This window comes from Grampus griseus (assembly GCF_964374135.1).
Source record: "Grampus griseus genome assembly, chromosome: 14".
NCBI lineage: Eukaryota > Metazoa > Chordata > Mammalia > Artiodactyla > Delphinidae > Grampus > Grampus griseus.
The window spans coordinates 70,078,866-70,102,211 of record NC_139008.1 but is presented as its reverse complement, the minus strand read 5'-3'; the positions used below and the strand labels follow the sequence as shown (position 1 = coordinate 70,102,211).

At 38.9% G+C, this 23,346-nt stretch overlaps 1 protein-coding gene across 1 annotated transcript in view; it reads right to left on the bottom strand.

Annotated features, from left to right (window-relative positions):
• Positions 1 to 23,346, bottom strand: part of TOP1 (DNA topoisomerase I) — a 79,258-nt gene that overhangs the window by 36,959 nt on the left and 18,953 nt on the right. Inside the window, exon 3 of the mRNA XM_082670739.1 lies at positions 12,366 to 12,468. Coding sequence (XP_082526865.1) covers positions 12,366 to 12,468 — 103 coding nt within the window. The remainder of the gene's footprint in view (positions 1 to 12,365; positions 12,469 to 23,346) is intronic.

The window sequence follows — 23,346 nt, the reverse complement described above, 5'->3', positions numbered from 1 at the left end:
CCTTCAACCCAGGAGAAAAAAACAGATTTTACCAGCAATGAGCTCATTAGGTTACAACCCTCCCACGAAGTTTGTTCTAAAGAGATTTGGCTAGCATACTCAGTTACATCAAAGGCCAAAAAGGGAGAAACAAATGATGGCGACCAGTTAGGTGAGAGCCCCAGAATGTGCATCAGGAGAGCATCGCTATCACTCACATCTCTGGGCACAAAAGGAGCCCCAACTAAGGAGTTTGGATAATAAATCAGCAGAAACTATGAATCCAGCCAGGAGGGCAGGGGGACTAGTATGAACAGGACTACAGATTTAGGGAAGACCCAGAACTACCACAGATGGAAAATAAAGCAATGTCCACTTTCCTTGGTTGATGTACTCCTCCCTCTATGTTGTTCTCATTACGTTGTTATTTAGATGTGCCACACACTGAAAAATAACAAATTTCTATATGAGCACACTTTTCTTTTTAACTCTAGTATGCTTGGAAGCACATGATGGTCAATTTTTCCCACCATGCTTTTTATTCTCAGCATTATTATGATGTCACTCTCTACTCAATGTGCTCTCTCTCATAATCTGTTTTTACCAAAACGCAATGTTTTATAAACAAATTTATCCTTTATTTTGTACAAAATGGCTCCCGATTACAATAACACTCTTACTTCCAGTTCTCATTAATTCTTCCAGCTTTAGAATGGTGAAAAGGCAAAGTTGCCAAGATTGCAATTGATTCTTTAGGAGTTTACATATGTGAAATCATAGGCCCATGGTTTTGATACTACCAGCAAAATGTCTGAGCTTACTATTCTATATACAAGCACTGAAGTTTCAGTTTTTGTTTTGTTTTAAACATTAACTGTAAGAGGAATTAATGGTCATCTACAGAAGTTTCTGCCTAAAAGCAAAAAATGTGGAAAATTACATCCATAATATTAATGGGTGGATATATACATCCCTCCCTAGACTAAGAAAAAAGAAAAATCTAAGCAAGCATTGTGCTGCTCAGCGCTTTCACATACATTATTTCATTCAGTCCTCACAACACCCGTGTGAAGTAGGCTCTATCATCCCCTTAGACTGATTTAGAAACACAGGAGCCAGTGGTTCAAAGTCTATTCAAAGTTACAACGTTAGAAAGAAGGGCAGTTGGGATTTAAACTGAGTATTTCCATCTCCAAGTTCAGAGCACTTTCCACTAAATCAATATCATTACAATTCCATGAAGTCGATACGTACCACATAAGGGTAGCCTGGTGTTGTTAGAGACAAATGCATGTCCAGTCTGAGATTTGATGTATAAGATCAAAACTTTATTCTACCATCAGTGGAAACTTTCTAGAATAGAGATCTAGGATATCTGAAATGATAAAACCCTTGGGACAGCTACTTCTCATTTTGTCTTCCCATGAAACTCTAAATGGCTGACTTAGGAATGCTCTATATTCCTTATTCCTTTATGCTCCACCTCCACGCCTCCCCCACCCCCACCCCCCTTGTTCTCTTTCTCAATGAAAGCAATTCTTAGAACATTAGTCTGTTTCACTAGAAAACTGGCTCTCTGGCCTTCTGGCAATCACAGCATGGGCACCGTAAGTATACACATAGGCCTCCAGTTTTCTGCTTTGCTATTCATTACCACACCAAACAGAGATCAGGGAAAAGAAGTCAACAAATGACATGGCGATGAGATAGTACCCAGGCCACCCCAGGAAAGTGAAAAAAGTCAGTACTTCCTCTGCCTGCTAACCAGAGGGAAATCTATTCAGGAAATTCAAAGTTCCTGCTAGAGTAGTAACCCCTTTGTAGGTCGTAATTAATCACAAAGACCAAAATGAGATGAAACTATCAACTTGACTTTCCAAAGGCAACTCACTCTCCTCTATTCCCAACTGTTTAGATATAAGAGAACAAGTTTAGATTTTTAGACTAAGTGAGTTCCGGTGATTCAGGGTTAAGGAACATCTTGTGGTACAACGCATTCCATTGGGGACTATTAGAAATATGGGTTTATGAAGCCCTATTAAGTCTCTTGGACACAATGCTAACATCGTATCTATGTATCAGGTGCTGTTCCTGTCCCTGCCTCCAGAAATAGACAGCAGAGCACTGGGGGTCCTACCCCTCATCCATAACCCCACACCGACAGAAGTGCCGCCAAAGAGCGAGCCTCAGTGGTAGTCTTTCCTAGGAATCTACCTGAAGTAAGTAGCAGATGCACTTGGGGGTCAAAGTCCTATCATACAGAAGCATGTCTAAGGCTGTGCCATGGAAGTCAGAAGCAGAATTTGGCCAGTGGTAGAAAATGCAGCCAATCTGGATCAGTTAGGCTGACTCATCACCATTCAGGATTTCCTAACATGTACCTCTTTTTCCAAGACTTAAAATTGGCTTGACTTTCACACTGGCTTAAAGGGCAGCACCTTTCCACTTATGATAGTGAGATGATGGAAATTCTGTCCAGTGCAGAAGAGGAGTTCATATGCTGACTACCTGTTTTAACAGACATTACCCAGGGCTTCCCTGGTGGCGCAGTGGTTAAGAATCTGCCTGCCAATGCAAGGGACACGGGTTCGAGCCCTGGCCTGGGAAGATCCCACATGCCTCGGAGCAACTAACCCTGTGCGCCACAACTACTGAGCCTGAGCTCTAGAGCCCGCAAGCCACAACTACTGAGCCCATGTGCCACAACTACTGAAGCCTGCGTGCCTAGAACCCGTGGCTCTGCAACAAGAGAAGCCACCGCAGTGAGAAGCCCACGCACCGCAATGAAGAGTAGCCCCCGCTCACCGCAACTAAAGAAAGCCCGCCCACAGCAACAAAGACCCAACACAGGCAAAAGTAAATAAATAAATAAATTTATTTATTTAAAAGAAAAAAAAAGAGACATTACCCATGTCTTTATACTGATCCTGCTACTTTTCCATACACAATAGACACAATATGTAAAAGTCACAAAATGGGTTTTAAATATAACTGAGGACTACAATACTGGCCAGTTTGGGGCAGCAGTACAGGTGACTGTAATACTGAAGAAACTTCAGTGGGGCTAAATAAGAAAAATAAACTAGAAGAAAAGCTTAATAATGACCACAGTAAGGAAACCCAAAGATCTGAAGAACAAATACATTTTAAGAATGAGTTTAGTCTGGGGTACACTGAAGGCCAAAATACAGACAGTAGCTGGCATTCCTAGAACCTCTGAAATGGTCATACTCTTGGATTAAATATGAATTTCATCATCAGGAACTCACAGAGAAAACATCCAATTACTGGCTACACACAGAAGCTGACTCCTTGGCTCGGGGCTCATCTCTGTCTGGGGAAAAGATCTACCTAACATCAGAGCCTAGACAAGCAAAAGTCAATGCCAAACAGAGTAAATGGGAAGATCAAAGTCACCTCTCGAGTAAGACTCTTGTTGGACCTGAGCAGACAAAAGAGAGGGATGACCAGGGTTCCCCTAGGCACTTAGGAAGAAGAATGGGAGAGAGGGTGAAAGTAGGCGGATGGCAGTAGGAAGCCAAGAGTGAAAATATTTTCTTTCTGCAAGAAGGCATTTGCTGCCTCTTTAGGAAAAAACCCTGTGTCTGATATTCTAGGAAGCTAGGATGTTGGCTATGGGAAACCATTTAAATTTGTTAAAGAAAACTAAAACAATGGTCTGTCCTCTATCAGCAATAAAAATATTTAACAGATACTTAAACAGTACTAAGTGCCAGGCACTCTTCTAAGCAATTTAATCCCCATTACAAAACTGAGGTAAGTATTTTCATTTTACAGATATGGAAACTGAGACACGGGAAGATTCAGTAACTTGCCCAAGGAAATACATCTAACGAACAATAACTAGGACTTAAACTCAGACAGTCATGCATTTGACCACTCTGGTGCCTTACTCCCCAAACAAAGCAAAAACGAAACACTGCTAAGAGAAGAAGAAGCCTCTTTATCTTCTGCGAATAGGACCTAGCCACTAATGGCTAAGAGAACAAACTCATTCCAGCAATCTGCCCACTTCCTCAAGGCAGCAGACCCCTGCAGGCTGCAGCCAATGGAGTCACAGGGGATTCCTATGGGAGAGCCTAGAAAGATTCCAAGCTGTGAAAGGAGGAAACCCTTCAAAGGAAAGCAGACAATTAGAGCTTAAATAATGTTTGTTCAATTAAACATTCTAGGAGGTAAATTCAAAAGTTGCCTCTTGAAAAAATGCAGCAGCTAGTTTCTGAAAGGCTCTGAGAAATGAAGATTTCTCAATGCTCATCCACCATTAATAGGTTACTAAACAAAATCCCAAGAATTATTAAAACTTGGGAGTTGAGTGGAATCTTAGAAATTATTTAATCCTTTGTTTGCAGGCCAGAGCAGATAAAGCGATGTGCCCAAAGATGCCAAAGCCGATACACATTCTGAACTCCCATTCCTCCCCTAAGTTCTTTATCTCTACCAATAGGGTAAACAGTCACACAGTTATCCAAGCTAGGAATCCTTTTTCTTAGACCCCCTCATGCCACTTGTGGCTAAGTCCTATATTTCCCTTTCTCAACTATTTTCAAAGGCTTCTTGCTCCTTTAGAATCAAGTCCCAGCTTCTCAAAATAGCATTTAATAGTTCTGCCTCAAGCAACTTTTTGGAGCCCTCATTTTCTAACCCATCCTGTTAACCCAGGCATCCACCTAACTGGATTCTTCTCAGAGCAAAGTACATTACAATGCTTCCATATTTTGTTTATGCTTTTCTCGCTGTCTGGAATGTCACTCTTTCTAGCCATCACCTTCCCTTGACAAGATCTTAACCATCTTTCCATGGCTAGCTCAAATACCCTTTCCACCATGAAATCTTAAAAAAAAAAAAAAAAAAAAGACTGTAGGTCATTATAATAGGGCTAGATATCAATGAAAACCAGGGCACCAAAATAGAAGTTATCCATAAGTAACTACTAAATTAGATTCAACTACCAAAATCAACAGCTTCAATTTATCTGAATGATATTCTACCAGGCTTTGTGGTAATCATAATAATCTCAATTACTGAGTATGTTACAGTTTCCAAAGAGCTTTTATCTGCATAATTACATTGAATTCTCCCACAACACACTTGAAAGCTTGACCAGGCTAGTATTGCTATCAACACTCAACCAAAATGGGAAAAGACCCAGAAGTTAAGCGGCTTGGATGAGGACACACAGCTAGTAAATGATAGAACCTAGCTTCTCCACTTCTATTTTAGTGTGCTTTCCACTACATCACATTGACTCCCATGTGAATGGTGGTGGTACTCAGTTTTCTCATTTCTAAACTACCCAATCTTCTCTATTTACCTATGTTAACTGTCCATTTCCCCCAGACAGGGTGATATAGGGACATGTAGGTAAATGGAGGGCTTCAGCAACAGCTCACAAAAAAAGCAGTAAACAATCTTTTAAATGTGATTACTTTCAGAAAAACTGCCCCTAATCTGAGAACCAGCTGCTTAATTCCAGTGCATTTCCCTACGAGCCTATGTTCTCTCAACTCTAATTCAGGTAGGATTTGGAACTGAAGGGAAAGCAGAAACCAAAAGCATCCTTATTCTCACACTGACTGTATAAATTAGCACTGCCAATGTGGCTGGAAAAGCACTTCCCTTACTATTTCACAGTAGTTCTATCTTCCCTGGCCTTCCACAAAATTGTCACTCCACCCTGAGTGTCAGGTTTAAAAATGACAAGAGATGCACACAGTCAAAAGCTAGCAGGAGAAATCTTATGTTTCACATGTGACAGTCCTTTGTTTTCTAAAATCAAGCCTCCCCCCACCGCAATTGCTTTTAATTATGTTGTATATATAAGAGGTCTAGTATTAAAGATAATTTATGCTAAGAATGCAACCTTTCAAGAGAAGTATCTGGTGAGATCCTACAAGTCCAGTGATTCCTTAGCATCTGGTTAAGAGTATTCCTTTTATTTCTTTAGAGAGGATTTATATATTGCTTTAAAGGACCTCAAGTGCTAAATATCAATGCTAATGGAAAGAAGCAGTATCAGAGACAAATAACAGAAGAAATTATTTTTATTTGACTTTGGTAGAAACTTCCTGTGATGTTATAGGCCAGAGAGTCAGAGATGGGGTTTTCACAGGGTCAGAATTTAATGAGATTAATACTTCTAATGCCAAAAACTTTAGGGATTTGGGGCCCAAAGAAAGAGGCAGCGCCTGAAATGATCTGGCATTTTAAAACCTAAGCTGCCGACAATATGCATATGAGAAAGAGATGCTTGTATTTAAACACAGATAGTTTAGCAACACAACGAACCTTTCTTAGGGAGGGAGATTGTTTTGTTATGTTTTGTTTTTTACTGGAAGGAATAATGTAGTGGGGGAAAAAATCATACTAGGACTCAGAAGCCCTGGTCTCTTAACCTCGCTCTGCTACCACCCTGCCATGTGACTTTGGGCATGTCACCTCAGACTCATGTCCACACAAAAAAGAGATGAGGTGGAATGATCTTTAACACCGCTTTCCCTATTTTGCACCTTGAATTAGAATAATAAAAGGAGAAAGCATATGAATAAGATGGGATCTCCTAAGAGGTAGGTCTAAATCCCATTCTAGCTCTCAAAAGGCTTGTTTCCCATCCTCTGACACTCCAAATATGCAGTACATATTACTATGCAGAACAAAGAGGCCTCCTGGATTTGGGTCCTAAGTGTAGCCTAATGAAAAATGACTGATGCTAATATCTAGCAGAGAAGGAGGGAATATAGAAACATTACTGTAGAACTTGTTTCCTCATACAGATAGCCACAAAATTAGGCAGGGTTGATGATCAAGGTGTTAAAGTGAAGCATTTTGGAACAGAACATACTACATCTTAATTACTCTGGGCTTCAGAGGTGATTAAACAATCCTCAAGGTTTCCTTAATGTGCTAAGAAGAAAAATGAAGAAACCCAAAACTACCGTTAAGATCAGAAGTCACTTAAAAAGGAACACAGTGTACAGGATTTTACTGGACCATAACCAACACACTTGCTTTGTTGCAAAGAGGTAGTGTGTCAGGAGAGGTCAAAACAGGAAGCATTTAAAAGTCTGCTTACAACACATCATCTGGTTAAACTGTCTTAAACTTACTCACATGTGAATTAGAGATCCAGGGCTAGATTTAGTCATATATAAACAGAAACTCAGAGCAGGTCCTTCCAATGCCTTTTGGCAAACAGGCTACTGTTTTCTCAAGTATTCTGATTAGAAATGAAGAAAATATTAAAAGGCACAAAATTGCATAGAACAAATTCCTGATTGCCTATGCTATAATCTTGGAAAAGCATGCTTTTAATAGATGTACAAAATATTATCTCCTCACATCTGTAGAGCAGATCACAGTTAAAGAGCTTACATACTTATTGACTCCCAGGGTCCCTTCTGAAGCATGTATTAATATGGGGAAACTAAGGAAGACGAGAAAGCTCAGTTGAGGAAGGTTAGATAACCTAGTCAAGATCTCATGAGACCTAAGTGGATAGACCAGACCAGAGGCCTTCTCCTAGATACAGGCAAGAAACCATTGTGGACTCTTCAAGAAAAATGATGCCAAAATTACATCCTTTATTTTTAAAAAGGAGATTCTGGCAAAACAGGAGAGGGCCAAATTTATATCCCAAAGTCTTTTATGCCACTTCTACCTAATCTTTTCTCCCATCACAATTGCAAATTATGGTTGGTGAAGTAAGATGTATCAGAGAGTAAGAGATCCATTTTTAAAAGCTTATGGTTTACACGGATCAAACCCACACCCCCTGCAGTGGAAGCCTGGAGTCTTAACCACTGGACCACCAGGGAAGTCCCTGTTTTTCTTTAATTAACAATAATCTTTTGACCTTCCTACAACCTGGTTTCTTGCAAAAACTCCTATGTATCCTGGCTCCTCCCTTACCTCTTCAGGGCAGTCCCTCAGAGTCATCTGAGAGGCTGTCTTCTAGGCTTAAGTCCTCAGCAAGTTCGTCAAATAAAACGTAATTCTCAACTTAAAAAAAAAAAGCTTATGGTTTAAATAATAACTTCTATCTTTTTAAAGTCTTTTTGGACAGATTTCAGGTAACATGAAAATTAGTTTTTCTTCATCTGATCTATAAGCATTTTCCTCAGATGATGAAGTTCTTTCTTCATGGTCAAGACTATCTCACATTTTTTGGCACTTCACATCAACTAGCACATCATAAACATGGCAAGCAAGATAATTCTTGTTTGACATGATCAGCAATTCTACTCCTAAGTATACACACAAAAGAACTGAAAGCAGGGACTCAAACAGACACTTGTACACCCATGTTCTTAGCAGCATTATTCACAATAGCCAACAGATAGAAACAACCCCAAGTATCCATCAACAGATGAATGAATTTTTTAAAATGTGGTAGACATACAACGAAATATTAGTCAACTATAAAAAGGAATGGAATTCTGTTATTTGACAAAATGGATGAACCTTGAAAACATTATGCTAAGAAAAATAAGCCAGACACAAAAATGACAAATATTTTATGATTCCACTTACATGAGGTAGCTAGAGTGGAAAAATTCACAGAGATAGAAAATAGAAGTTGCTAATGGATGGGGGGAAGGGGGGATGAGGAGGTATTATTTAAGAGGTTCAGAGATTATTTGGGATGATGATAAAGTTCTGAAGATGGATACTGGGGATGGTTGCACAATATGGTGAATGTACTTAATGCCACTTCAAAATGGCAAACTTTATGTTATGCATATTTCACCACACACACACACACACACACATACACACACACACACACACACACAAAGGTATTTGAAATGTGGGATGGCCAAAGGGAACCATCCTATAGAATTGAGAATATATGAAAAGGAGAGAGAAGATGGTAACTGGTGTAACCATAGGTCAACCACTCATTGATTCAATAAACATACACTACTAAGTACCACCTATCTGCCAGGTACTATACTAAGCCTTGAGGATGTAAAATGAATACAACAGACTCCAACATTGTTCCCAGGGACCTCAAGAGTCTAATAGGGCACACAGAAAAGTAAAGAGACAATTACAACAACACCACAACTGGTAATTACTGTGATAGGGATATATTCAAGGTGCGAGGGAACTCATAAAAATTTAGTATGAGGGTGGAGGGCATAAAGGATACCTGAAAGAAGTAAACTCTATGCTGCAACTAAAAGAATGTTCTTAAGAGGGCAACAGAGTATTCCAGAATCAGTAACAGCATATTTTAAAACCTAGAGTACTCAGAAGACACGCTGTGTTTGGGGAACTGAAAAGAAGTTCAGGGAGACTGGAAATGGAATGTGAGAGAAGGGTAAATGGCAAGAGAGGTGGCAGAGGAAGAGAGCCAAAAACTTAAGAGAATCACTCTGTGAACTGGAATGAGAGGATGAAAAAGGTGGCCAGAAAAGTGGAAAGCCAAGGGAAGCTGGTTTCAAGGAGAAGGCCTGGGCCCAGAATATGGTATTATCTTGGCAAATGTTCCATGTGTATTTTACTGTTGAGCGTAATATTCTATAAATGTCAATTAAATCAGGTTGGTTGATGATGTTCAAAGTCTTCTATATCCTTAATGCTTTTCTCTCTGCTTATCAATTGAGAAAGAGGTAGTAAAATCTAACTATAAATATGAATTATTTTTCTTTGCAATTCTATCAGTTTTTACTTCATGTATTTTGAGGCTCTGATATCAGTGTATAAACATTCATAACTGCTATGTCCTCCTGATTAATTGGTCCCTTTTTATCATTATGAAATGAACTTCTTCATTACTGGCAATATTCTTTGCTCTCAAATCTACTTTGGTAGATATTAATATAGGCTGGACACCTACAAACTGAAAAAAAGATGCATGTGAACTGAGACTGGATTCCACTACTAAAATTAAAATCACTAGACTAATGAAAATGGAAACTAGATAATCAAGTGGTAAGAAATGAGTGAGTGGTGGGGAAAGACCACAGAACTGGACTTCCCTGGTGGCACAGTGGTTAAGAATCCACCTGCCAATGCAGGGGACATGGGTTTGATCCTTGGTCCAGGAAGATCCCACATGCCGTGGAGCAACTAAGCCCACGCACCACAACTACCATGCCTGTGCTCTAGAGCCTGCGAGCCACAACTACTGAGCCTGCGAGCCACAACTACTGAGCCCATGTGTCACAACTACTGAAGCTCACGTGCCCTAGAGCCCACGCACCACAACTACTGAGCCCACGCGCCACAACTACTGAAGCCCACGCACCCTAGGGCCCATGCTCTGAAACAAGAGAAGCTACCGCAATGAGAAGCCCACACACCGCAACGAAGAGTAGCCCCTGCTCGCCATGACTAGAGAAAGCCTGTGTGCAGCAACGAAGACCCAACGCAGCCAGAAAGTTAAAAAAAAAGAAATAAAATTTAAGAATTAAAAAAAAAAAAGAAAAAGACCGACCACAGGAGTGATAGATGATTTTGTGAAGAAACATCCTCACTAGAGAAATTAATCTGGTTAATGATTCAAAGACTTATTAATTTAAAATTTTCATTTAAAATATTTAAAAATTTTTCATTACTCATAAAAAGAACAGACTTAGAATTCTCACTTTATCTTTTTTCTTGATAAGCCTTATTTTTTATAACTTTTAAAAATAAAAGTAGCATATACACATAATTATATTCTGATCGTATGTGCAGAGTTCAGAGTTATCACAAAATAACGATAAATATGTGATTACCACCAAAGTTAAGAAAAATACCATTGATACCCCACCAGAAGTTCCCCTCGTACCATTTTACAATTGCTACCCTTCCTTCCTTCCCAAAGATAACCATGACTCTGAATTCTAAAGGTCTTGATTAATTTTTTTGTTTTTGAACTTCAAGTAAATTGAAGCATACAATATGTATTTTTTGGCTGGTTTATTTCACTCAACATAGGTTTGTGGAATTCACCTATGCTTATTACTTTAACCGTAGTTATTTCATATTTATTTATATATAGTATCCTAAGATGTGAATATACCACACTTTATCCATTTTACTATCAATGAGCATTTAGGAGATTTTCACTTTGGGGCTATTAAAAGCAATGCAGCTCTGAATAGCTTTGTACATGCCCTTTGGTGCACAAATACACACATTTCTGTTGAGAACACATTCAGGAACGGAATTCTTAAGTTACAGGGTATACATATGTTAACTTTAGAAGACACTGCTAAGTAGTTTTCCAAAATGATTTAACAATTTATAGTCCCATCAGAAATGGGATTGATCCACATCATTGTAAGATCTTGGTATTAGTGTTATTTTAATATTTAGCCATTATTACAATGTGTAGGATATTATATTGAGGTTGCATTTCCCTGATGAATAATGTTGAGCGTCTTCTAGTATTTTTATTGGCCATGTGGATATCTTCTTTTGTGAAGAGCTTACTCAATCCTCTCATGAATTTTTCTGTTGGATTATCTGCCTCATTTTTATTCATTTGTAGAAGGTTTCTGTATATATTGGACAAGAAACTTTTGACTATTATTTATGTTGAAAATATCTTGTCCACAGACAATAAGCCAACCTAATGAAGTAGTTCTAAGAGACTCTAGGCTACAGGCACTTGTGCCAATAAATGACTGAACTTTATGTTCCCTCTACCAAAACTTTGGCCACTATGAGAATATCCTATGGCTTTCTCACCAACAACTGCCTTTAACTCAAAATGGAAGTTTAAGTCCTCATTTTCAATAAGTGGTCCTATATCCAAAGATAACCTAAGTCTCTGGGCTTAACCACTTGTCTCCTACATCAAAAAAATGGAAGCAAAATGAACAAGAAAACATCTTTCTGATTCCTTTGGATCCCAGAGGGCAGCACCGCTGAGTTTCATTTACATTGGCGGTTATTGGCTTTTGTGAGAGCTGAACTCTTCTGGTAACCTGACGAAAGCTAGGAATGTTCTCTCCTGGAATATCTCATATACCCAACCTTTTGTATATGATTTCAGGGGCTTATAAACCATGGAAGCCTAAGTTAAGAATTTTTAAATTTATACCCTTTAAAGTACGGAAATAAGAAAAATATATATCAAGTCTCCAATCCAGTCACCTTTTATCAAGGCAAGCTCTCTGGACACTTGATTAAATGCCATCATGTGTTAACAATTCACCATACTTGCTTTGTACATCCTGATCTGAAAAATGGCATCCCCAGGAAGCCTGAATTGTCAAGGCCATCCTCTTAACAACTCTGGAATCAAAGTCTCTGCTGACTTTGCTATCCATGGTATTTACCTGTGGTTCAAGTTAAGGCCTGTTCCAGGTGAGCCAAGCCATAGCCAACCCACTGCTGAATGATGAGGGACTTGCTGGTTCAACCCTTACCTGTTGCTATGCTTGGACTTTTCTCGGTCCTTCTCCTTGTCCTTCTTGTGTTCTTTGTGCCGGTGTTCTCGATCTTTATGTTTATCTTTGTGTTTATGAGAATCTGTAACCATAAGAGATGAGTCAGTAAAGAGCAGTCATGAGCTATCTCCTGCCCACCTACCTTGACAAGCTGGTCAAGAAGCACAATGACAGGATTTAAATGGCATGGTAGCCATAACAGCACATTCCATTGGAGGGAAAGATTTCACAAAGCAGCCCAGACAAGGCATCCCATTACCCTGCCTCTAAAACCAAGATGTGTTACAAATAAGCAGGAAGGGGAGGGGAGTCAATTCTACCATAAAAGGAAGCAACAGTTTGGTATTCTTCTCGTAGATCAGGTACTATGAAGACTAAGCCATAAATGATTCGAAGGGATCAATCTTGAACACTGACTTTCAAGATCAGATGGTTATCTATGTAACTTCTGGAAAATTCAAACCTTAAGAGATACCTGTTTTTTAAATCACCTTTAATGAAGTATAATTTCTATACAGTAAGATATACAATTTCAAAGATAAAGTGTGATAAGTCTAGCAAACATATGCACAGATATAATCCCCACCACAATCAAAATTTAGAATAATTCCATCATCCCCAGAAGTCTCCCTTGTGCCCATTCCCAGTCAATCCCCATTTTCCATCACCAGCCCAAAGCAACCACTGATCTGCTAGCACAATGAATTAGATTTGTCTACATTTCTAGTTTCATATGAATGAAATTACAGAATTTACTCTTTTGTGTCTGACTTCTTATGCTTAGCAAAATTTTTTTTACATTCAACCATGTTGCTGGATGTATCAGTAATTGGTTAGATTTTTATTAGAATGGTATCCCATTGTGTGGATACACTGCAATTTATTTATCCAATCACCTGTTGATGGACATTTGAGTTCTTTTCAGGCATTGGTTTTTACGAATAAATCTGTTACGAACTTTCATATACAAGTCTTTGTGTAGATGTGTTTTCATTTCTCTTGGGTACATACTTAATAGTGAAGTTATAGGGTCATACGGTAAGTATATGTTTAACCTGATAGGAAACTGCCAAACTGTATTCCCAAGTGATTGTATCATTACACATTCCCACCAACAATGGATTAGAGTTCCAACTGCTACAAATTCTCACCAATACTTAGTATTATCAGTCTCTAATTTTAGCCATTCTAGCAGGTATGTAGTGGTATCTCACTGTGGTGCTTTTTTTTTTTAATAAATAATTTATTTATTTTTGGCTGCGTTGGGTCTTCATTGCTGTGCGCAGGCTTTCTCTAGTTGCAATGAGCGGGGGCTACTCTTCATTGTGGTGTGCAGGCTTCTCATTGCAGTGGCTTCTCTTGTTGCAGAGCATGGGCTCTAGGCACGCAGGCTTCAGTAGTTGTGGCACGCAGTCCCAGTAGTTGTGGCTCACGGGCTCTAGAGTGCAGGCTCAGTAGTTGTGGTGCACGGGTTTAGTTGTTCTGTGGCATGTGGGATCTTCCTGGGCCAGGGCTCGAGCCCGTGTCCCCTGCATCGGCAGGCGGATTCGTAACCACTGCGCCACCAGTGAAGTCCCTCTCACTGTGGTTTTAATCCAGTTTCCCGATTAAATGATGGGCAACTTTTCATGTGCAGATTGGCCACTCATATATCTCCTTCAGTAAAGTATCTCTTCAAATCCTTCCCCCACTTAAAAAAATTTGTCTTATTCCTAAGTTGTAAGAGTTCTTTATACATTATCCATTACAAATTTTTGGTTAGACATGTGTATTGTGAATATTCTTTTTTTCTAGGAGCTTTACAGAGGTAAGGGACAGGGAACATTTTTTTAATCTATAAAGATGTCTAGTTGTTCTAGCACCATTTCTTGAAAAGACTGCCTTTTCTCCATTGAATTGCCTTAGGCCTCTTTACTGGAAATGAAATGACCACATAATCATCGATCTGTTTCTGGACCCCATTTTATCCTACACACACACACACTATCTTGACTACTAAAGCTTCACAGTAGAGCTTTTTTCCATAGTAAGTTTTGATATCAGGTAATACAAGTACTTTAACTTTGTTCTTTTTCAAAATTGCTTTGGCTATTCTGTCTTCTGTATTTCCATATAAATTTTAGATTCAGTTGGTTGATTTCTTTAAAAAAAAAAAAAAAAGCCAGCTGGGAGTTTGTGTTCATAGGACAATTTGGAGAGATGTGACATCAAAACATTACTGTGGGGCTTCCCTGGTGGTACAGTGGTTGAGAGTCCGCCTGCCAATGCAGGGGACACGGGTTCGTGCCCCGGTCCGGGAAGATCCCACATGCCGCGGAGCGGCTGGGCCCGCGAGCCATGGCCGCTGAGCCTGTGCGTCCGGAGCCTGTGCTCCGCAACGGGAGAGGCCACAACAGTGAGAGGCCCGCGTACCGCAAAAAAAAAAAAAAAAAAATACTGTGTCTTTGCATCCACGAACATGGTATCTCTCTCCACTTTTTTAAGTTAGTGACTCTCAAATTTTAGTGTATCAGAATTAACCCAAGGGCATATTAAAAATGCAGCTCACTGGGGACATGTGACCCCAATGTTGAATATGAATTAATTAGAAGTTTATGTATCCAACACATGTGGTAGTTTTAAAATATGTCCAACAGATTCTTTGATACTCTTCCTTTCAAGGTGTGGCCTAATTTCCTTCTCCTTAAATATGGGCTGGACTTAGTGACTCACTCCTAAAAACAGGATAAAGTGGAAATGTCAGTGTGCAATTTCTAACACCAGGTCATAAAAGGCACTGGATCTTTCTCCTTGCCCTGGAGGAATCCAGTTGCCATACTGTTGGGACATCCAAGCAGCCCTATGGAGAGGCCCATGTGGTGAGGAACTGAAACTTCCCGACAATAGCTATGCGAATGAACCACCTTGGAAGTGGGTCCTCAATTAAGCCTTCAGATGACCGCAGTCTCAGACTCTGAGCCAAAACCACCCAGCTAAGCTGTTCCTGGATTCCTGGTTCACACAAACTGTGTAAGACAAATGTTTGTTATTTTAAGCCATTAAATTTTGAGATAACATGTTTAATAGCAATAGATAACTAACAATAATGTATAGGCAATGTGTGTGTTCACACTACTCCTGGCTCACAGCAAAAAAAGAAGCCACATTTGGCACAATCCATTAAGTATCTATTCTGTGCCAGGCCCTAGGGAAACAGAAATTTGCATGACCGTACACCTAGCTGTAAGAAATTCTCATCCCACAGAGATGGGAAAATAAAATCATATGGTGTCAGAAATAGGACTTGAACCCAATCTTCCATGTAGCATAAAGAACCCTCCAATTTCTGAAAATCTCAAGTCTACAATTTTAAAATGCTGAGTCAATCTGATACAAAGTTGGTGGCCCCTGTTCACTTGACAATAATTAATACCCTCATTACTTCTATGCCCAACTAGCACTTACGGTTAAAACCACAATAATGACAAAACATGCCACCAGCACTACAACCTGGAATGAAGTCTGTGTTGTTTGATTTTGTTTACAGGCCAGATTTAGCAGACAAGAAACAGAACATTAGGATCTGCTATTATGGCACAAGCATATGGCAGGGACATAATATATTAAAAAAAAAATTACTCTGTGTATAATTCAACAAACACAGAAACATGTCCAAAAAACTAGAAGATAGACACCAAATGTTAAAAGTAGTTTGGGTGGTAAATTTATAAGCAGTTTGAGTTTCTGTGTGTATACTTTGCCTTGTTTTCCAATTTTTTCCCGATGAGTCACTTTTATAATAAAATAAAGAAGTTATTTTTTAAAATTACCCAGCTTAAAAAATTTATTTTGACAAGTACTGGTGTACACAAGGAAAACATATTATTAGCTCACTAAAAAGCACTAAATTTAAAGAAAAAGAAAACTAAGTAAAAGTTGAAAATAATTCCAGGTAGGTTTTAGATAACCAGTCTGCCCAAAACGTTGTTTTAAGTGCACAAAACCTTAGAATCAATTTTGAAAGCCAGGTCCCCAATTCTTTCAATTGCTAATCTAAAAACATAAAACCAAAATGTCTGAAACTTAAAGAAACTTAAAGAAAGAAACTTAAAGTTGTAGCTGAAAATCCCACTAGTGCAAGTAAGACCTAGGTCAAAGATCTGAAACCCAAGTGCCCCTAATTTTAAAAGTTATTACATGTCTCCTGTATGCTCAAATTGTGCTATGTGTGCTGTGACAGGTACCAAAAAGAATAATATGTGACAACTTCTTCAAATATCTGAATAGCTATAGTATAGTTCCACATGGCAGCCTGGGCCTTCTGAGGAGAAATGACAGGGAGGCAAAATGGAATGAGGCATCTCATGAACACCAAAAGTGTGTAAACAAGCTAAATTACCAACTGACAGGGAAACCACCATAGAGATGATCTGCACTATGTAAACTGATAGATAAATAACCTTTAAAGATGCATACGCAAGTACTTCCAGGTGAAGGATGTCTGCAATTAGCTTTAAAATACTCTCAGGCAAAAAAAAAAAAAAAAAATTGGAGCAATATGGGAATAGAGAAAACAAGATTGGCAAGAGGTTGATAGTTATTGAAGTAAGCAGATAAGATACGTGGGAGTTCACTATACTACTCTCTACCTAAATATGCTTGAAACTTTTCATAATAGAAAGTTAAACACTATCTTTAAGCTTCGTCCCTTTCAATCCCTTATTTTTTCTTCTTATATAGAGTACAGCAAGGAGAAGACCAGCCTAGTTCAAGAGAGGATTTGTGTTAAGGATCAGTAAGAGATAAAGTCTGATAGATGAAATTAACCCAAGTCAGGGTGTCCTACTCTCAGGATGACAAGGAGCTACTTCAAGCAGAAAAGGAACAAAATAAAAGCCATACTTAAGGAGGATTAATTGAAGGGCAGTGTAGGTAGAAGGTAAAAGCAAAATAACTAGCTAGTGTTTTTGAAGCAATCTAGAAAAATGTGATAACAAAGGGATTGAGAAGAAAGGAGAAAACATAAAAGCATGTTGAAAAAGAGGAAGTAGAATCCAGTTCCAGGAACTCACTGGTATGTGTAATCAATAAATGCAGGGGAAGAGTCAAAGAAGACTCAAAGACTTTAAGTCGAGGTGACGAGAACAAGGTGCCTTGGAAGAAGACACAGGAAAGCTGTGCAGAACAAAAACGAAGAGAACAAAAAGAGTGAAGAAATGATGAAACTAACTGAAGTCATATTGTATTTAAGGTAACACTGGGAAATCTAAAGATGCTGGTCAGAAGAGATGCCGGTAAGGGCACAATAATCTACATCCCCAAAGTGAAAATGTAGACAGCATACTAATGGACTTGAATATTACTTTTAGTACATACTCTTTCCCTTATCTGGAATTCATCTAAGAATAGATATTGTTAAAATGTTTTGGAGAAAGGATCTTGCCACTTCAAGCATCTGTTAAATGCAAAAAGAATTGTTTTGAACTTGACTGGAGATTAGAAACGAAAGGTGTAAACCACCGTATATTAAGTCACCAGAAAACCCCATTCATTGTGAATTCTGGTCACCCAATAACCTCTTGATGACAGGTGTTTCAAACCCTAGCCTTCAAAAATTCAAGATAAAGACATGGGAGGAAGATCGATCCCTGAAATAAGGCAGCCTTGAGAAGATGTTAACAACTAATTCCTTTCACTCTAACTAGAGTTACTCCCTAAGAATAAGTATGTCAATGAACAGAGAGAGAGAACAGGAATCAACATTTTCTGTTATTGTCACCTAAGATGTTCCTTGAGGTTAACAAAGATTTTAAGTAAAGAGACTTCCAAATGACAAAAGAGGTAAGTATCTGTGTCTTCTCAGATTGCAGGAATAATTAAGATATGAACCCAAACAGCCATCGGCAAGCAAGAGAAAAGGGGCACTAATATAGGTGCTGAACCATGCTAGAGTACTTACACTGTCTCATTCAATTTTCTTACTACTCTTACGATAAGGAAATATTCCCAATTTCACACAAGAGTAATAGTTATCCCTTTCTAAGGGTGCATTCTGCACAAAGTAGTATGCTTTATGTATTATCTCTAGTTTTCACAACTCTGGGCAGTACTGATTTCACCAAATCTAATACACATTTTTGCCTCTTAAGACATCTCTGAAAAGGTGCATATGGTTCGTATAGAGGGGGAATTTGGCAATATCCAGCAGAACTAACTCACATACTCTGTTTTAACCCAGCAATCCATATCTAGGAATTTAGCCTGAATATATATTTTAAAAGCAGAAAATTTATGCTGGTCTATGTATATGTGAAGGCAGAGAAAATTAGGTCATCAGAGAAGAAATCTTAATTTTAGACTTGCTAAAATGGATTAAAATTCCTTTCCTATCTCCAAAAATCTCGGATGTCAAATGATTGACCTTAAAGCAACAGTGTTTGTATTGCATCATGATGCTCCTATATTTAAAAAGGTAACAGACATTTTTCTAAATGTCTACACATGAAACACATGGGTGTCATTACCTCTGTCTCTTACACCATGGTAGAATTTTCTACTTTTCTGCCCTGTTATTTTTTAGAAAGGGTAGTAAGGTAGTAGGATTATGAGCATTTTGAAACAAGTCTTAAGAGTAAAAATAATGAATCTGGGTTACCTGCCTCCTTTGTTTCCAAGTGAAAAGTAATATAATGAGGAGAAACAATCTGATTCCACCGGAGAACAGAAATAAAGAGCCTGGATCCAACAGGGCAATGAGGCATTAACACAGACTTCCTGGAGGAGGCAGTATTTGAACTAAGTCTTGCTAAAGGCTAAGAGGGAGTTAGGAAGGTAGAGGGAATTCCCTCTCTAGAGGGAATTCTTGGCAGATGAGCCATGAAAGTCAACTACCTATTATTACTATCATTATTGTTGTTGTTGTTGTTATTACTGAGAAATGTATCTTCTCATGATTGAGCAAAATTAAGTGTGATGTACTTCCTGCCAGCTAGGAAATGGTAGAGTTGATTCTTGTCAGGGCATACAAGAAAATAAAATCCCAGAGTTATATTTAATTTGCTTTTCTAAACCATGTGTCCCAAAAGCAGTTTCTTAAAAAAGATATAGATACACTTCTACTGCTTGTAGCTTTAGAGTCCCAATCCTCTGCTTAGACAGAAGAGAAACAAAACACCTAGGAATAAGAAACTTCAGTATCAAATAAATCCAGCAAAATTTGATCCAACTGTTATAAAGTACCTGAAAGCTGGCCTAATCCCAGGATGACAATGAAGCTGCAGGTTTGGAAACCAGTCCAGAACCGGCCCCAAGTAGCCAAATCAGTATCACGGTGTAAGATGAAGAGTTCACTCCTCACAGGGAAACCAGACACATATACAAATTATATGAAAAAGGAAGCCAAGTCCATAAAACACTTTGTTAAATATGTTCAAGAATGGGAAGTCCCCGGCAGTCCAGTGGTTAAGACTCCACGCTTTCACTGCTGAGGGCTCAGGTTCAATCCCTGGTCAGGGAACTAATATCCCACAAGTCACTCGGCAGGGCCAGAGAAAAAAGAAAAAAAGTTCAAGAACGATGCCGTTAGAACAAAAGATCATAGTTAAACCCTAATGACGATTAGAGACATAACAGACAAGCACAGAAGGTTGGAAACAACCTCTGAAGGAAGCAGACTGGTTCAATAGAGTGAAAAAGATCCAATTCAAATCTTGTTCTACCACTGACTGTATGACCTTGGGTAAAAGTCACTTAACTACTGGGTCTATAAGAAGGCAGCATAGGTTAGTGATTAAGAGCTTCAAATCTGTTCATCATTGACTTGATGCCTGTAATCTCAGTAAACTCACCTCTCTTATAGATGAAGAAATTGGGGCTCAGAAAATTTAAGTGACCGGAAAGAATTTTAACTTCAAAAGTCAATCAGATTCTTTGTGTATGGTTGTAATAGAATTCCTGGCTAATCTTCACAAAATTCCAAACATGTTCACAACTGTCAATAAGGTACAATTGTTACTGACCCCTCTTCATGATTAATTTACATCAAACTGAAATAAGCCTACCCAATCATTCCAAATAACTTAGGGTTCAGGTTTTATACATGCATTTAAGGTGGCAACCATGCCCATTCACCTTGCCTGACCAGCGAACGATAAATAAAAGGCTGTCTGATTTTCTTTCCTGGATGCAGCTTACGAAGAAAGAAGTAAAACTTTGGCCTGATCTAACAATCCTGTACCCAGAAGCCTAAAATACCTACTGGTTTTAAGGGATACACTGCTAAACCAGTTAACACCCCCAGGTAGAAATATTTGCATGAGTTTAGTGGTTATCAGCAGGTGGCTAACAGTGTTACCAAGCTTATTACAAGCTACATGGTGACTTAGGTAGCTGCATAAGTCACTAATGCAACTACAATTCAACCCAAGCACAAACATTTACATTTTGTTAAGAGAGAAAAGGCAAAGGAACTGGCAAAGATTTCTGACCATTTTATCAACTACTCCATGATCTTTAAGGATTTTACCACTCCAACCTTTTTCTAAATGATTAGGGTAATCAGATCAGAGCAGGAGAGTCCTTTGCTTCCTTATAAACAAAAGCAGAGACTTTTCTGGTATAAAGAAGGGTTCTTTGCCAAGCTTTGAGGCAGACCTCTTTACACTGACTTCTGACAACAGGTTTTGAGACTTAAAGCAGTAGCTGTAAAATATCATGTGCTCTTCCTTCAAAGATAGTCAAGTGTGTGGAGGATGGGGGTGGGGAATAGTTATTCAACCAAAAGATGCCTTCCCCAAAGAGGTCCTCAAACAACATTGTCAAAGATAATCTCTGCTCATCTCTGACACACAGATATATAGCCAGTGCCTTAGGAAAGTGGACAGTGGAACGATTTGGGTGAAAACAGTGGGTGAAAAGATTAATTTTCTAGGGACTTCCCTGGTGATCCAGTGGGTAAGAATCTGTGCTTCCAATGAAGGGGGCCCAGGTTCGATCCCTGGTCAGGGACCTCGATCCCACATGCATGCCACAACTAAGAAGCCTGCATGCCACAACTAAAGATCCTGCGTGCCACAACTAAGACCCAGCACAGCCTAAATATTAAAAAAAAAAAAAGAAATTAATTTTCTAAAGAAGATATTCATCACCTGCTCATTTATTAAATCACTTCTATTGGGATAAATCCTTGTATCTTCTCCTTCCTCCCTGACCTTTAAACCCATGGATATCACATCCCCAGAAGCTGGAGTTTTAACAAAATCCCCATTTCTACTTAACACTCTACATCCAGTATGTTCTAACACTTTGAGACTGTTTTTGTCTAGGACAGACAACAAGCTGGTCTCAATGATAAAGACTGGCATCCGGAGTGTGGTCAGTATCAGGGGTGTGCAAGAATCTCCTCAGGAACTTAATGCCAAACTAAAAGCAGTCACGAAGACTGAGAGCCTGTCACTGAAAGGGGGATGGGTTGACGGGGTGAGAGAACTCTACCCTTCCTTCTCTCTCCTTCCTGCCTAAATTCAGACTTTATCAATGTTGATCTAGTTTCAATCCAGGAAATCCAGTCTGTGATCCATCTTAATGGGTGGCTGATTTCAATTTGCAGCCCATGGAAGAGTCCTTATCACTGTTTTACAGTGATTCTCAGACAACATTTCCAAAATTCCAGTGCATAGTTAATAGCCTTTCAAAGTATGCAAGACAGAGGCTGTTATGGCTAAAAGTTCAAAGAGCTCCGGAATTTAAAAGAAAAATGTTGGGAGGATTCAGCTCTAAAGAAAGACACTAGTAATATTTCCAATTTTTAAAGTCCAAATTATCATTTTTTCTCCCCAAATGTGTATTGTATATAAACGAGACCTTTTGTCATGAACTGACTTGTTCATTATTGAAACTAATGGGGTTTCCTCATTAGGGACCTAGTACTCTCAAGCTAATAACACAAAAAACTTCAGGGAGAAAATGCAGATGTAAGTATTTCTTCTTCTCTCCTTAAAGAAGCTGGGGTTCACAATATTCATTCATTCAAATATTTACTGAGTACCAACTCTGTGTCAGGCATTGTTCTAGGTGTGGCAAAACAGTACCAAGTCTCTGGTCTCATGAAGTCCCATAATAAGCATCATAATCACCCCAACCCAGCAGCTGTTAAATGAGTAACTCTTGAAAGGGAGGGGGAAAAAAGGGTCTCCATAAGGGTCTCCCAAGTTTCCCTGGACTTGGCCCCATGAAGTTCCAGAATCAGACTTCAATACTGCAGCTGGAAGGTACCTTCATAAGAAGTGATAGATGCCAAGTCAAAGAAAGGGCCGAACAATCAGATGAAGGTTGCCAAATATTTTGCAAAGTACTTAAGTTTTTCTCCTCAATGTTCAATACTTGGTAAAATTTCATCATCAGAAACTTAGTAGTATAATGCATTAAAAGACTAAGAGTTGCTCAAAGATAGCAGTCTAGCATTTTCCATTTTGTTTTTACCAGCTCTGCAACACAATCTCAAATTCTAAAACCAATCACAACATCTTCCCAAGTGTCTATATGCTTAGAAGAAATGCCACAAACTGACTTAAAAACACCTAAGTGGACCTATCTTGGTTCTTAAACATCAGCAATTCTGTAAGATTAGTGGCCAGATGTTGTTCCATGTCCTTGCCTTGGAAAAGACACACCATGAAGCAGCCAACTGGTGTGCTTTAGGCCTCAATCTCATACAAAAAAGGGTTAAATGGTCATAGGATGTTTTCTCTTCCAGTCCACTTCCTCATTTAAATTGGACTCCTTTTATGCTTTTACAACACTACAATTACCTTAATCTGTCTTTTCAGTCCCTTCCTGTCTATGCACCCTATTTTAACTTGTTTTATAACCTTCTCTCCCATCCTACTCCTCCCATTATGCTCCTTAAATTCAAGTTCATCTTCCTCTCTTCCTCTGGCTCTTATTCCCAGGGACCAACTGATTACATTAAAAACAAAAAAAA